This window comes from Hyla sarda, chromosome 2 (assembly GCF_029499605.1).
Source record: "Hyla sarda isolate aHylSar1 chromosome 2, aHylSar1.hap1, whole genome shotgun sequence".
Taxonomy (NCBI): Eukaryota; Metazoa; Chordata; class Amphibia; order Anura; family Hylidae; genus Hyla; species Hyla sarda.
This window is the reverse complement of record NC_079190.1, coordinates 38,868,705-38,885,274: the sequence shown is the minus strand read 5'-3', so window position 1 is coordinate 38,885,274 and position 16,570 is coordinate 38,868,705. Positions and strand designations below refer to the sequence as shown.

Here is a 16,570-nt window from a genome sequence, read left to right as displayed (position 1 = left end):
GTGAGTTTCTCGCTAGGAGTTTGAGCTGCGGCGAAAAATTTGCCGCAGCCCAAACTTGAAGCAGGAAACTTACTGTAGACCTGCCTGTGTAAATGTACCCTGTACGTTCACATGGGGGGGCAAAACTACAACTCCCAGCATGTACTGACAGACCGTGCATGCTGGGAGTTGTACTTTTGCAACAGCTGGAGACACACTGGTTGGAAAACCTTCAGTTAGGTTCTGTTACCTAACTCAGTATTTTCTAACCAGTGTGCCTCCAGCTGTTGCAAAACTACAACTCCCAGCATGTACTGATCGCCGAAGGGCATGCTGGGAGATGTAGTTATGCAATAGCTAGAGGTACGCAACTACAACTCCCAGCATGCCGAGACAGCTGATTGCTGTTTGGACATGCTGGGATTTGCAGTTTTGCAACATCTGGAGGGCTACAGTTTTAGAGAACACTGCAAAGTGATCTCCAAACTGTGGTCCTCCAGCTATTGCAAAACTACAGTTCCCAGCATGCCCTGACAGCAAACAGTTGTTTGGGCATGCTAGGAGTTGTAGTTTTGCAAGATCTGGAGGGCTACAGTTAGAGACCACTGTATAATGGTCTCAAACTGTACCCTCCAGATGTTGCTAGGCAACTCACCGGCTTCCGTCGGATCCAGCCGCACGTCATCGCCGCCCGCCGATCTCCGTCGCCCGCAGCCTCCGTCGCCCGCCCGGATCGGTAAGTGGATTTTCGGCGCCGGTCCCCGTCGTTTCCCCGTCCTGCCCCACCTATTGTGGTAGGGCAGGACGGGGAAAACAAAAGTAAACCCCCCCCGCCCCCCAATCTGCTATTGGTGGTCGCGTCTAGACCACCAATAGCAGGGATAGGAGGTGTGGCAACCCTGCCACCTCACTCCTATAGCTTCAGGGGGATCCTGGGTGTCTTAGACACCCGCGATCCCCATTACATTCCGGTTCACCGGGTCACTATAGACCCGTAATGACCCGGAATCGCGCAAATCGCAAGTGTGAATTCACTTGCGATTTGCCGTGATCGCCGACATGGTAGGGTCTGATGACCCCCCCCTGGACATTTGCACGGGATGCTTGCTGAATGATTTCTGCAGGCATCTCGCTCCGATCCCCGCCCGGCGCACGGCGGGGACCAGAACTGCCCATGACGTAAATGTACGTCCCTGGTCCTTAACCTCTTCAGGACGCAGGGCGTATGGATACGCCCTGCATTCCGAGTCCTTAAGGACGCAGGGCGTATTCACTGCTAGCCGGTCCCCACCGCTAGCCGGTTGGGAACCGGAGCCGGATGCCTGCTGAAATCGTTCAGCAGGCATCTCGGCATATCGCCCAGGGGGGTCATCAGGACCCCCCATGTCAGCGATCGCAGCACATTGCTCATGAATTCAGATGAGCGATGTGCTGCGATTCTGTTCCCCGCCGCTCGCCGGGCGGGGATCGGAGCCGGATGTCTACTGATTTCAATCAGCAGACATCCCGGCAGTGTGTCGGAGGAGGTCCGGAGGACCTCCTATACCGGCGATCGCTGCAGGACGCCGGTAACTACTTACCGGCGTTCTGCAGCGGTTCCGGGTCATCAGGGTCATGTGTGACCCTGTGACCCGGATATAGATGGTGACTGGTGGTGTAGTATACACCACCAATCACCATCCATGCTATCTTATCTTTTTTATTTCTTCCCCCTAAAAAATGGGTCCTGGGACACAGAGTCAACAGTATTGGAGGTTTTCAGTTGCCTCAAATGTGCAACGCTCTCTCCCCACCTGAGCGGGTTGCGCATTTGAGGTAACAGAATAGGGACGGCCCCACACATCCCCTTCCCAGAATGATGATTCAGAGTATAGGGTTTGGGGCGGGCATCCTTTTTACTTTTTTCTGTACTCTGGGTCATCATTCTGGGAAAATAATTGGCATATCAGTTCTAAAATTGCAATTTTCTTCCCCCCATAGTACACTTCATCCATTCCTGGAAAATAAATGAAGGGAACACACGTCTGTTCCAAATCTCCACTTCACCCTATACACCTTCCCTAGGGGGTGAACTGTTTGTAGTATTCTCACATGTGGGTGTTCCTTTCTTGTATTTTCCTCTGAATGTATGTAACTGTTAGGTCCGTAACAAACATCCGCCTCAAATGTGAAGAGTTCTCGCTGAGCTCTGTCGTATTTCCAGGCGACAATTCGGAGTCACATGTTAGTTGTTTCCAGAAAAATGAAGCAGAGCATAGGTTGAAAATTGCAATTTTCAAAAGCTACCCTTCATTCATTCCTGGAAAATAAATTTAGGAAACACCTGTGCATTAAAAATGTCCTCTTTACCCCTATACCCATTCCTCAGGGTGGGTACTTTCTGTAATGGTGTCACATGTGGGTGTTTCATTTTAGTATTTTCCTCAGAATGTATGTAACCGTCAGCTACTGATATGCCCTGGGTCACAAATACAAAGTGACCTCTATGACTTCTGAGCCTTGTTGTTTCTAAAATGGTGTCACATGTGGTTTCTTTTTTTCTGTTGGGGGCTTTATAAATGCACATGACCCCCGACTTCAATTTCAACAAAATTTTCACTCCTTCTATTCTGAGCATTGTAGTGCGTCCACAGAGCAATTTACATCCACATATGGGGTATTTTTTTTCTCAGACAAAATTGTTCTTCAAATTTTGGGGGGCTCTTGCCCTATTACCCAATGTGAAAATGAAACATTTGGGGTAACACTATCAATATAGTTAAAAAAATCAAATGTTTCACTTTTATGGCCCACTGTTCAAAAAACCTGTGAGGTGTAAGTACTCACTGTAACACTGTTACATTACCCGAGGGGTCTAGTTTCCAAAATGGTATGCCATGTGGTTTTTTTTTTTTTTTTTTGCTGTCCTGGCACCATAGGGGCTTCCTATATGCGGCATGCACCCAGAGCAAAATTTCTAACTCCTTCTCTTCTGAGACCTGTAGTGCGCCAGCAGAGCACTTTTCAACCGCAACTGGGGTGTTTTCTGAATCAGGAGAAATTGGGCTTCAAATTTTGGGGGATATTTTCTGCTTTAACCCTTTGTAAAAATGTAAAATTTTTGAGAAACCAAGCATTTTAGGTAAAAAATATATATATTTTTTTACATATGCAAAAGTCGTGAAACCCCTGTGGGGTATTAAGGTTCACTTTACCCCTTGTTACGTTCCCCAAGGGGTCTAGTTTCCAAAATGGTATGCCATGTGTTTTTTTTTCTGTCCTGGCACCATAGGGGCTTCCTAAATGCGGCATGCCCCCAGAGCAAAATTTGCTTCCAAAAAGCCAAATGTGACTCCTTCTCTTCTGAGACCTGTAGTGCGCCAGCAGAGCACTTTTAAACATCCATATGGGTGTTTTCTGAATCGGGAGAAATTGGGCTTCAAATTTTGGGGGGTATTTTCTGCTTTAACCCTTTGTAAAAATGTAAAATTTTTGAGAAACCAAGCATTTTAGGTAAAAAATATATATATATATTTTTTTACATATGCAAAAGTCGTGAAACCCCTGTGGGGTATTAAGGTTCACTTTACCCCTTGTTACGTTCCCCAAGGAGTCTAGTGTCCAAAATGGTATGTCATGTGTTTTTTTTTTGCTGTTTTGACACCCCCCCTCAAAACCGTTTCAGAAAAATGTTCTCTCCAAAATCCCCTTGTCGCTCTTTCCCTTCTGAGCCCTCTACTGCGCCCGCCGAACAATTAACATAGACATATGAGGTATGTGCTTACTCGAGAGAAATTGGGCTACAAATATAAGTATACATTTTCTCCTTTTACCCCTTGAAAAAATTCAAAAATTGGGTCTACAAGAACATGCGAGTGTAAAAAATGAAGATTTTGAATTTTCTCCTTCACTTTGCTGCTATTCCTTTGAAACACCTAAAGGGTTAAAACGCTGAATGAATGTCATTTTGAATACTTTGGGGGTGCAGTTTTTATAATGGGGTCATTTATGGGGTATTTCTAATATGAAGACCCTTCAAATCCACTTCAAAACTGAACTGGTCCCTGAAAAAAATCGAGTTTGAAAATTTTGTGAAAAATTTGAAAATTGCTGCTGAACTTTGAAGCCCTCTGGTGTCTTCCAAAAGTAAAAACACATAAATTTTATGATGCAAACATAAAGTAGACATATTGCATATGTGATCCAAAAAAATATATATTTTGAATATCCATTTTCCTTACAAGCAGAGAGCTTCAAAGTTAGAAAAATGCAAAATTTTCATTTTTTTCATAACATTTTGGGATTTTTCACCAAGAAAGGATGCAAGTTACACCTAAATTAGAGCACTATGTTAAAGTAGAATTTGTCACGAAAAAACAATCTCTGAATCAGATCGATGACTAAAAGCATCCCAGAGTTATTCATGTTTAATGTGACAGTGGTCAGAATTGCAAAAAAGGGCTGTCCATAAGGTGAAAAAGGGCTCAGTCCTTAAGGGGTTAAGACCCAGGGTGTCGGGACGTACCGTTATGTCATGGGTCCTGTAGGGGTTAACACGAATAGTATTTAGGTTGCAGATCAAATGAGGTGTTACTACTATTAGCCTGGCCTTCCGTTCGGGGAGCAGAGCAATTAAAAAAATTCAAAGCGCCACTCTCCGTGTTACGGCGGCATTTCAAAGATAGAGGTACAGCAGGATCGCGGTCCTCTCATGTATGGGATACCCCTCTTCTGGGTGTCCGGGAGAAAACATCCTAAATTACAATGAAGTTGATAGTGGAAGCGCATCTCCTCTGTTTGGATGAAATTGATATAAACAGACATCGGCATTACAGTAGAGCATATTTAATGCAATAGTGTTGTGGTATATTGTGATGCCAATGATCCGGTTACAGGAGACAACAGGAACAAACAGGAACCATAGCTGGGATTTAATTGTACATGGGGTGATATAGTGTTATCATATGCCATCCATGTTTTACTTTTTCAGTGATAGATGCTGTTGTTAGGGAATTGGTGCAGGAACTAGAATCATATTTCTGGGATGTCATAATATTCAGCCATATTTTCGGTCTAGATTTAACATTGTGATGTTAACATCTGTTGTCTCCTGTAACCGGATCAATGGCATCACAATATACCACAACACTATTGCATAAAATATGCTCTACTGTAATGCCGATGTCTGTATATATCAATTTCATCCAAACAGAGGAGATGCGCTTCCACTATCAACTTCATTGTAATTTAGGACGTTTTCTCCCGGACACCCAGTAGAGGGGTATCCCATACATGAGGACCGCGATCCTGCTGTACCTCTATCTTTGAAATGCCGCCATAACACAGAGAGCGGCGCTTTGAATTCTTTTTAATTGCTCCGCTCCCCGAACGGAAGGCCAGGCTAATAGTAGTAACACCTCATTTGATCTGCAACCTAAATACTATTCGTGTTAAATGTAATTTGTTTTAAATTTGTTTGCTTTGGATTTGAGATACCCTCAGCACCGTGCAAACTGTATTGCACAGATGCATGTATGTATTTTATTCTGTACCCGGAAATTGCTGTTAAATTTTGCGGGCTTTTTTTTGCATAAATCAGTGGCATCCCACATCTGCCACATCATTGGATCTGACGAAGAGGGGGTCCCACCCCTCGAAACGCGTTATCTGTGATCTACCCTAATAAAATCCCGTTATTATCTCTTAAACTAAAAAAAATCAATGTGCGACAAAATTAATGAAAAAACACTATTTTGTAAGTTTTGGGGGCTTCCGTTTTTACGCAGTACATTTTTCGGCAAAAATGATACCTTATCTTTATTCTGTACGTCCATACGGTTAAAATGATACCCTACTTGCATAGGTTTGATCTTGTATCACTTCAGAAGAAAATCATGAATACATGCCGGAAAATGTATACATTTAAAATTGTCATATTCTGACCCCTATAACTTTTTTATTTTTCTGTGTTCAGGGTGCTATGAGGGCTCATTATTTGCGCCGTGATCTGAAGTTTTTGTCGGTACCATTTTTGTTCTGATCAGACTTTTTGATCACTTTTTATTCCCTTTTTTGTGGTATAAAAGTGATAAAAAATGCGCTATTTTGGAATTTTTTTGCGCGTACACCATTGAACATGCGGTTTAAAAAGCGGTATGTTTTTATAATTCGGACATTTCCGCACGCGGCGAAACCACATATGTTTATTTTTGTTTTTATTTACACTGTTTTTTTTTATTCTTGGAAATGCTGGGTGATTCAAACTTTTATTAGGGGAAGGGATCATTGAAAGGGTTAATGATTTTTTTACACTTTTCTTATGCAATATTATAGCTCCTATAGGGGGGGCTATAACATTGCATTAACTCATCTTTTACACTGATTGATCCATCTCCATAGGAATGGATCAATCAGTGTTTTCGGCGATTGAATGCTCAAGCCTGGATCTCAGGCTTGAAGCATTCAATCGGCGATCGGACTGCAGGAAGGAAGGTAAGAAGACCTCCTCCTGTAGTACAGCTGTTCGGGATGCTGCGATTATACCGCGGCGATCCCGAACAGCTCCCTGAGCTAACCGGCAACTTTCACTTTCGTTTTTAGCCGCGCGGCACAGCTTTGAGCGCACGGCTAAAGGGTTAATAGCTATTAGAGGCGGGTCCCGGCTTCATTATGACGCCGGGCCCGCCGCGATATAATGCGGGGTCACCGTGTGACCCAGCGTTATATCGCAGGACCGGGACCCAGGACGTACCCATACGTCCTGGGTCCTTAAGAGGTTAAGGACCAAGGCCATTTTGGCCTTAAGGACCAGAGTGTTTTTTGCACATCTGACCACTGTCACTTTAAACATTAATAACTCTGGAATGCTTTGTTATCACTCTGATTCCGAGATTGTTTTTTCGTGACATATTCTACTTTAACATAGTAGTAAATTTTTGTGGTAACTTGCATCCTTTCTTGGTGAAAAATCAGTAAATTTGATGAAAAATTTGAAAATTTTGCATTTTACTAACTAATATTACGAATACATTTTTTTTGATTCACATATACAATATGTCTACTTTATGTCTGCTGTTACGCCGTGCGCTCCGGGTCTCTGCTCCTCCCAGGAGCGCTCGCGGCGTTCTCCTCTCTGCAGCGCCCCGGTCAGACCCGTTGACCGGGAGCGCTGCACTGTCACTGCCGGCGGGGATGCGATCCGCGTAGCGGGACGCGCCCGCTCGCGGGTCGCATCCCAATCTACTCACCTGTCCCGTTCCCGCTGTCACATCCTGGTGCACGTGGCTCCGCTCTCTAGGGTGCGCGCGCGCCGGTTCTCTAAGATTTAAAGGGCCAGTGCACCGCTAATTGGTGCCTCGTCCAATCAGTGTTAATTAACTCCTACCTGCTCCTTGCTTACAAAAACCCACTTCCCCTTCCTGTCCTTGCCGGATCTTGTTGCCTCAGTGCCTAGTGAAAGCGTTTTTGTGTATGCCCTTACCAGTGTTACCAGACCTTCTGCCGTTACCCTTGACTACGAACCTTGCCGCCTGCCCTGACCTTCTGCTTCGCCTGACCTCGCCTCTGTCTAGTCCTCCTGTCCCACGCCACTCTCAGCAGTCAGTGAGGTAGAGCCGTTACCGGTGGACACGACCTGGTTGCTACCGCCGCAGCAAGACCATCCCGCTTTGCGGCGGGCTCTGGTGAAAATAGTGTTGAGCGGCATAGGCCATATTCGAATTCGCGAATATTCGCGAATATATGGAGGAATATTCGTCATATATTCGCGAATATTCGCATATTCGTTATATTCTAGTTTTATTTTCGCGTACGCGAAAATACGCGCATGCGAAATTAACATATGTGAAAATGCGCATATGCGAAAATTAGCATATACTAATTTTCGGCATATTCGAATTTTCGCACGCCAGTCTCACACAGTAGTATTAGAGCCTTCTTTACACCACACAAGCTGGAAGCAGAGAGGGGTGATCACTGTGATGTGTACTGTGAAGAAAAAAAAAAAGAAAAAACGAATATTCGTAATTACGAATATATAGCGCGAAATTCGCGAATTCGCGAATATGCGATATTCGCGAATAATATTCGAGTTGCGAATATTCGCGAGCAACACTAGGTGAAAACCAGTAGCAAATTAGAACCGGTCCACCGGTACGGTCCACGCAAATTCCTCTCTGACACAGAGGATCCACCTCCAGCCTGCCGAATCCTGACAGTAGATCCGGCCATGGATCCCGCTGAGGTGCCACTGCCAAGTCTCGCTGACCTCGCCACCGTGGTCGCCCAACAAGGACAACAGCTGTCGCAGTTGACAGCCATGCTACAGCAGCTTCTGCCTCTACAGCAGCAACCATCTCCGCCGCCTGCTCCTGCTTCTCCTCCGCAGCAAGTTGCCACTTCCAGACTCCGCTTGTCCCTACCTGACAAGTTCGATGGGAACTCTAAATTGTGCCGTGGGTTCCTGTCCCAGTGTTCTTTGCACTTGGAGATGATGTCGGACCAATTCCCCACTGAACGGTCTAAGGTGGCTTTCGTGGTCAGTCTCCTGTCTGGAAAGGCCTTGGCATGGGCCACACCGCTATGGGACCGCAACGATCCTGCCACTGCTACAATCCAGTCCTTCTTTGCTGAAGTTCGTAGTGTCTATGAGGAGCCAGCCCGGGCCTCCTCAGCCGAGACTGCTTTGCTGAACCTCTTCCAAGCAGTGGCGGATCCGGGGGGGGGGGGGGCTTTGAGGGGGGCAACGAGGCAATTGCCCCCCCGAGATTGCTGCCCCCTAGAATGGTGGAGCCAAAGCTGTAAGCTTCCGCTCCACCATTCACTAACCTTGGCTGTCACACGCTGTGAGCAGTGGCGTTGTTAGGGGGGTGACACCCTGTCCCAGCGTTCATCCCTGTCACAAGCTATTTTTGTATACTCAGTCTGCAGTGCAGAGGGAGCGTGCACACAACGAGTCTGTGGAGTTATCGAGCACTTACTCGGCTTCTCTTCCCCCTGATTGGCAGCTTTCTACTGCTCTGCTTGGGTCATGTGACACCAAAACATCACATGACCCCAGCAAGCAGGAAGTGCCTGGAGGATACAGGAGCCCAGCAGTGTTCTAAGGCAGGTAAGATAAACTACCCCCCACCATCCATGCCCACCCTTTTCCAGCATCATCCCTCCCCCCTTCCCAGCACAATCCCTGCTCACCCCCCCCCCCCCCCCCACCCCTTTCTCACCAGGGGTGCCCCCAGCTGTTGCAAAACTACAACTCCTAGCATGCTGGGAGTTGTAGTTTTGCAACAGCTGGAGGGTTGGGAAACACTGACATAAATAAGTGTTTCCCAACCAAGGTGTCTCCAAAGCAAAGCTACAATGCTGTCCATGCATGCTGGGAGTTGTAGTTTTGTAACAGCTGGAGGCACTCTGGTTTGGAAACACTGAGATAGGACATAGATCAGTGTTTCCTTAACAAGGTGTCTCCAGCTGTTCAAAACTACAATTCCCAGCATACTAAGTTTTGTAGTTTTGCAACAACTGGAGTCCCCCTGGTTAGGAAACATTGATCTATGTCCTATATCAGGGGTACTGAACTGGCAGACCACGGTCCAGATCCGGACTGCGTCCACCAGTCATTCGGACCATCCGCTGGATCTCCCCTTATTCATTTGTAGCTGTGTCTTTGAGACGCCAATACAAATGAATAGCCGCGGCCCGGAGCAAAGGAGCGATGTGTCCCTGCCCGGCGCTTCTCCTATGATGCAGGTAGCACGATTAGCTGCCTGCATCATCTGCTCTGGCCAGGCCTGACTAGAAGAGGCCAGAGCAGCGGAGCAGTGCAGGACCTGGGAGGGTGAGCCAAAGCTCTCAGGTAAAAGTTTGTGTTCCCCCATCTGTGACTCTCCAGTTATTGTAGAACTACAGCTAACATCATGACCTTTTGTCTGTGCATGATGGGAGTTGTAGTTTTACAACAGATGGAGAGTTACAGTGGCAAAGTTCATATGGGGGCACAGTGGCATTAATTCTGCGGCACAGTGGCATCATTAATTCTGTGGGTACAGTGGCATCATTAATTTTGTGGAACACAGTGGCATCCTTAATTTTGTGGAACACAGTGGCATCATTAATTCTGTGGGTACAGTGGCATCCTTAATTCTGTGGAACACAGTGGCATCATTAATTCTGTGGGTACAGTGGCATCCTTAATTTTGTGGAACACAGTGGCATCATTAATTCTGTGGGTACAGTGGCATCCTTAATTCTGTGGAACACAGTGGCATCATTAATTCTGTGGGTACAGTGGCATCCTTAATTTTGTGGAACACAGTGGCATCATTAATTCTGTGGGTACAGTGGCATCATTAATTTTGTTAAACACAGTGGCATCCTTAATTCTGTGGGTACAGTGGCATCATAAATTTTGTGGAACACAGTGGCAGCCTTAATTCTGTGGATATAGTGGCATCCTTAATTATGTGGGCACAGTGGCATCATAAATTCTGTGGTCACAGTGGCATCCTTAATTCTGTAGGCACAGTGGCATCATTACTTCTGGAGGCACAGTGGCATCATAATTTCTGTGGGTACTGTGGCATAATTAATTCTGTGGTCACAGGGGCATCATTACTTCTGGAGGAACAGTAGCATCAATACTTCTGTGGGCACAATGGCATCATAAATTCTGTAGGCACAGTGGCATCATTAATTCTGGGGATACAGTTGTGTCATTAATTCTGTGGGTACAGTGGCATCACTTATTCAGTGGTCACAGGGGCATCACTTATTCTGTGGTCCCAGTGGCATAATTAATTCTGTGGTCACAGAGGCATCATTAATTCTGTGGGCACAGTGGAATCCTTAATTATGTGGTCACAGTGGCATCATAAATTCTGTGGGGCACAGTGGCATCATTAATTCTGGGGATACAGTTGTGTCATTATGTCTGTGGTACACAGTGGCATCATTAATTCTGTGGGTACAGTGGCATCATTAATTCTGTGGTCACAGTGGCATCATTAATTCTGTGGGTACAGTGGCATCATTAATTCTGTGGGTACAGTGGCATCATTAATTCTGTGGTCACAGTGGAATCATCAATTCTGTGGTCACAGTGGCATCATTAATTCTGTGGGTACAGTGGCATCATTAATTCTGTGGTCACAGTGGCATCATCAATTCTGTGGTCACAGTGGCATCATCAATTCTGTGGTCACAGTGGCATCATTAATTCTGTGGGTACAGTGGCATCATTAATTCTGTGGGTACAGTGGCATCATCAATTCTGTGGTCACAGTGGCATTAATTCTGTGGTCACAGTGGCATCATTAATTCTGGGGTCACTGGCATCATTAATTCTGGGGTCACAGTGGCGTCATTCATTCTACAGGCACAGTGGCTTCATTTTATTGTTTTAAGAGACACAGAGGTACAATTAGTCAGCGTTGCAGGGGAATAGTGTGTGGCAGTAATATAACAGGGGCCCAGTGTGTGGCAGAATTATTTTCAGGGGCACAGTGAATGGCAGTATTATTTTAAGGGGCACAGTGGGTAGCAGTAATATACCAGGGGCCCAGTGTGTGGCAGTATTATATTCAGGGGTACAGTGTGTGGCAGTAATATACCAGAGGCACAGTGTGTGGCAGTATTATATTCAGGGGCCCAGAGTGTGGCAGTAATATATTCAGAGAGCACAGTGTGTGGCATCATTATATTCAGGGGCCCAGTGTGTGGCAGTATTATATTCAGGGGTACAGTGTGTGGCAGTATTATATTCAGGGGTACAGTGTGTGGCAGTATTATATTCAGGGGGTACAGTGTGTGGCAGTATTATATTCAGGGGCCCAGTGTGTGGCAATATTATATTCAGGGGTACAGTGTGTGGCAGTATTATATTCAGGGGTACAGTGTGTGGCAGTATTATATTCAGGGGTACAGTGTGTGGCAGTATTATATTCAGGGGCCCAGTTTGTGGCAGAAATATATTCAGGGGGTACAGTGTGTGGCAATATTATATTCAGGGGGTACAGTGTGTGGCAGTATTATATTCAGTGGGTACAGTGTGTGGCAGTAATATACCAGAGGCACAGTGTGTGGCTGTATTATATTCAGGGGCCCAGTGTGTGGCAGTAATATATTCAGGGGGTACAGTGTGTGGCAATATTATATTCAGGGGGTACAGTGTGTGGCAGTATTATATTCAGCGGGTACAGTGTGTGGCAGTATTATATTCAGTGGGTACAGTGTGTGGCAGTATTATATCCAGTGGTTACAGTGTACAGCAGTATTCAGGTTATACATCCTCCACACTTCAGTTGTTAGTTTGCTATTGCCTTCATGGCACTGAGGCCGCTAGGTGTGCACCAAGCATTAGCATACAGCTTGGACCTTTACCGCATGGCAGACCTGGATAAGCGGACCCTCACTAAAAATAGATGAGAACCCCTGGTCTATATATATTCCCTATCTATCTATGTCAGTGTTTCCCAACCAGGGTGCCTCCAGCTATTGCAAAACTACAACTCCCAGCATGTTGGGGTGACACCATTTTCTACCGCAACGGGTAACACAAACCCTAGCAACGCCACTGGCTGTGAGTACACAACGTGTGAGCTGCGGGGTCGCGATCCACTGCAGGTCGACGCAATGACGTCACATCATGGCGCCGGCGCCCGGAAATCTCGTCCCCACTGCCAGCACATACAGTAAGTACTAAGAGTATGCTCAGGGCCCAGGGGATTTGGGGGACAGAATATGTGCCACTGTTAAGGGCACTATATAGTACAGGAGGAGGGGGGGGGGGATTTAAAAACTTAGGGGAATTTTTAATGTGAGGGGCTGCAAGGCAAAGCACTGGGGGCACTATATGTGAAGAGCACATGACAGGGGGGCCCCCTGTGCTGTGCACCTCACATATAATGCCCCCTGTGCTGTTACCACACATATAAATTATATGTGGGGGGGGGGGCAAAGCACATGGGGTATTATATGTGAGGGGCACAGCACAGGGGGCATTATATGTATGGGGCACAGCACAGGGGGCATTATATGATATAATTCAACCTGTGCTGTGCCCCACACATATAATGCCCCCTGTGCTGTGCCCCTCACATATATTGCCCCCATCATGCGCCCCTCATATATAATGCCCCCATCCTGTGCCCCTCATATATAATGCGCCATCATGCGCCCCTCACATATAATGCCCCCTGTGCTGTGCCCCTCACATATAATGCTCCTGTCATGTGCCCCAAACATATAATGCCCCCTGTGCTGTGCCCCTCACATATAATGCTCCCTGAGGGGACAGGATAGGGGGCATTATATGTGAGGGGCGCATGATGGGGGCATTATATGTGAGGGGCAAAGAACAGGGCATTATATGTGAAGGGCACAGCACGGGGCATTATCTGTGAGGGGCGCATGATGGGGGCATTATATGTGAGGGGTGCATGATGGGGGCATTATATGTGAGGGGCAAAGAACGGGGGCATTATATGTGAAGGGCACAGCACGGGGCATTATATGTGAGGGGCGCATGATGGGGGCATTATATGTGAGGGGTGCATGATGGGGGCATTATATATGAGGGGCACATGATCGGGGCATTATATGTGAGGGGCAAAGAACGGGGCATTATATGTGAAGGGCACAGCACAGGGTGCAATATAAGTTAGGGGCACAGGGCATTATTATGTGGGGGAAACAGGACGGGTCATAATTATTATATGTAGGGGCACAAGATGGGGCATTATTACTATATGTGAGGGCACAGAATGTTCTGCATTTCAGAAGTATATTGTAGATTATGAGGAATTTCTGGGTTGGTACATTTATTTTATCGGCAACAATACATTTGGGTATTTTATTCAGAGGGTGCACTGCACAGCAAGTTATATTCAGAGAGTGCAGTGTGTGGTAGTATTATATTCAGAGAGTGCAGTGTGTGGTAGTATTATATTCAGAGAGTGCAGTGTGTGGTAGTATTATATTCAGAGAGTGCAGTGTGTGGTAGTATTATATTCAGAGAACGCAGTGTGTGGTAGTATTATATTCAGAGAGTGCAGTGTGTGGTAGTATTATATTCAGAGAGTGCAGTGTGTGGTAGTATTATATTCAGAGAGTGCAGTGTGTGGTAGTATTATATTCAGAGAGTGCAGTGTTTGGTAGTATTATATTCAGAGGGCACAGTGTGTGGTAGTATTATATTCAGAGATTAAATCCTAAAGTCCTGGGGTACCAATTTAAAATATAACTTTTAATAATACTTGATAAAATGTATAGACACAAGTAATAAATCATAAACACCTCTAAAGTTCATAGATCACCATAATAGATAAACTTTATCTATCATGGTGATCTATGCACTTTAGACGTGTTTATGATTTATTACTTGTGTCTATACATTTTATCAAGTATTATTAAAAGTTATATTTTAAATTGGTACCCCAGGACTTTAGGATTTGATTTATGAAACAGTGGGGCTCTTACACAGGCTTCTAATGCCATTATCTCATAGACTATGAGCCATTGTGTCTAGTTTTTTTTTATATTATATTCAGAGGGTGCAGTGTGTGGTAGTATTATATTCAGAGGGTGCAGTGTATGATAGTATTATATTCAGAGGGTACAGTGTGTGGTAGTATTATTATATTCAGAGAGTGCAGTGTTTGGTAGTATTCAATTTAGAGGGCACAGTGTGGTAGTATTATATTCAGAGGGCACAGTGTGGTAGTATTATATTCAGAGAGTGCAGTGTATGATAGTATTATATTCAGAGGGTGCAGTGTATGATAGTATTATATCCAGAGGGTGCAGTGTGTGGTAGTATTACATTCAGAGGGTGCAGTGTATGATAGTATTATATTCAGAGGGTGCAGTGTGTGATAGTATTATATTCAGAGGGTGCAGTGTGTGATAGTATTATATTCAGAGGTTGCAGTGTGTGGTAGTATTATATTCAGAGGGTGCAGTGTATGATAGTATCATATTCAGAGGGTGCAGTGTGTGGTAGTATTATATTCAGAGAGTGCAGTGTATGATAGTATTATATTCAGAGGGTGCAGTGTGTGATAGTATTATATTCAGGGGTACAGTGTGTGGCAGTATTATATTCAGGGGTACAGTGTGTGGCAGTATTATATTCAGGGGTACAGTGTGTGGCAGTATTATATTCAGGGGGTACAGTGTGTGGCAGTATTATATTCAGGGGCCCAGTGTGTGGCAATATTATATTCAGGGGTACAGTGTGTGGCAGTATTATATTCAGGGGTACAGTGTGTGGCAGTATTATATTCAGGGGTACAGTGTGTGGCAGTAATATATTCAGGGGGTACAGTGTGTGGCAATATTATATTCAGGGGGTACAGTGTGTGGCAGTATTATATCCAGTGGTTACAGTGTGCAGCAGTATTCAGGTTATACATCCTCCACACTTCAGTTGTTAGTTTGCTATTGCCTTCATGGCGCTGAGGCCGCTAGGTGTGCACCAAGCATTAGCATACAGCTTGGACCTTTACCGCATGGCAGACCTGGATAAGCGGACCCTCATTAAAAATAGGTGAGAACCCCTGGTCTATATATATTCCCTATCTATCTATGTCAGTGTTTCCCAACCAGGGTGCCTCCAGCTATTGCAAAACTACAACTCCCAGCATGTTGGGGTGACACCATTTTCTACCGCAACGGGTGACACAAACCCTAGCAACGCCACTGGCTGTGAGTACACAACGTGTGAGCTGCGGGGTCGCGATCCACTGCAGGTCGGCACGATGACGTCACATCATGGCGCCGGCGCCCGGAAATCCCGTCCCCACTGGCAGCACATACAGTAAGTACTAAAAGTATGCTCAGGGCCCAGGGGATTTGGGGGACAGAATATGTGCCACTGTTAAGGGCACTATATAGTACAGGAGGAGGGGGGGGGGGATTAAAAAACTTAGGGGAATTTTTAATGTGAGGGGCTGCAAGGCAAAGCACTGGGGGCACTATATGTGAAGAGCACATGACAGGGGGGCCCCCTGTGCTGTGCACCTCACATATAATGCCCCCTGTGCTGTTACCACACATATAAATTATATGTGGGGGGGGGGGGGCAAAGCACATGGGGTATTATATGTGAGGGGCACAGCACAGGGGGCATTATATATATGGGGCACAGCACAGGGGGCATTATATGATATAATTCAACCTGTGCTGTGCCCCACACATATAATGCCCCCTGTGCTGTGCCCCTCACATATAATGCCCCCATCATGTGCCCCTCATATATAATGCCCCCATCCTGTGCCCCTCATATATAATGCGCCATCATGCGCCCCTCACATATAATGCCCCCTGTGCTGTGCCCCTCACATATAATGCTCCTGTCATGTGCCCCAAACATATAATGCCCCCTGTGCTGTGCCCCTCACATATAATGCCCCCTGAGGGGACAGGACAGGGGGCATTATATGTGAGGGGCGCATGGTGGGGGCATTATATGTGAGGGGCAAAGAACGGGGGCATTATATGTGAAGGGCACAGCACGGGGCATTATATGTGAGGGGTGCATGATGGGGGCATTATATGTGAGGGGTGCATGATGGGGGCATTATATGTGAGGGGTGCATGATGGGGCATTATATGTCAG

At 45.9% G+C, this 16,570-nt stretch overlaps 1 protein-coding gene across 6 annotated transcripts in view; it reads left to right on the top strand.

The window, feature by feature from the left end:
* MMP20 (matrix metallopeptidase 20) overlaps window positions 1–16,570 on the top strand; it is a 109,161-nt gene that overhangs the window by 19,839 nt on the left and 72,752 nt on the right. The window contains exon 1 of one of the 6 annotated variants that reach the window (XM_056561561.1): window positions 14,874–15,769. The exons of the other annotated variants lie outside the window; for them this stretch is intronic. Coding sequence (XP_056417536.1) covers window positions 15,724–15,769 — 46 coding nt within the window. The 5' untranslated portion in view covers window positions 14,874–15,723. Of the gene's footprint in view, window positions 1–14,873; window positions 15,770–16,570 lie in introns of those variants that run through there. 6 annotated transcript variants of the gene reach the window in all.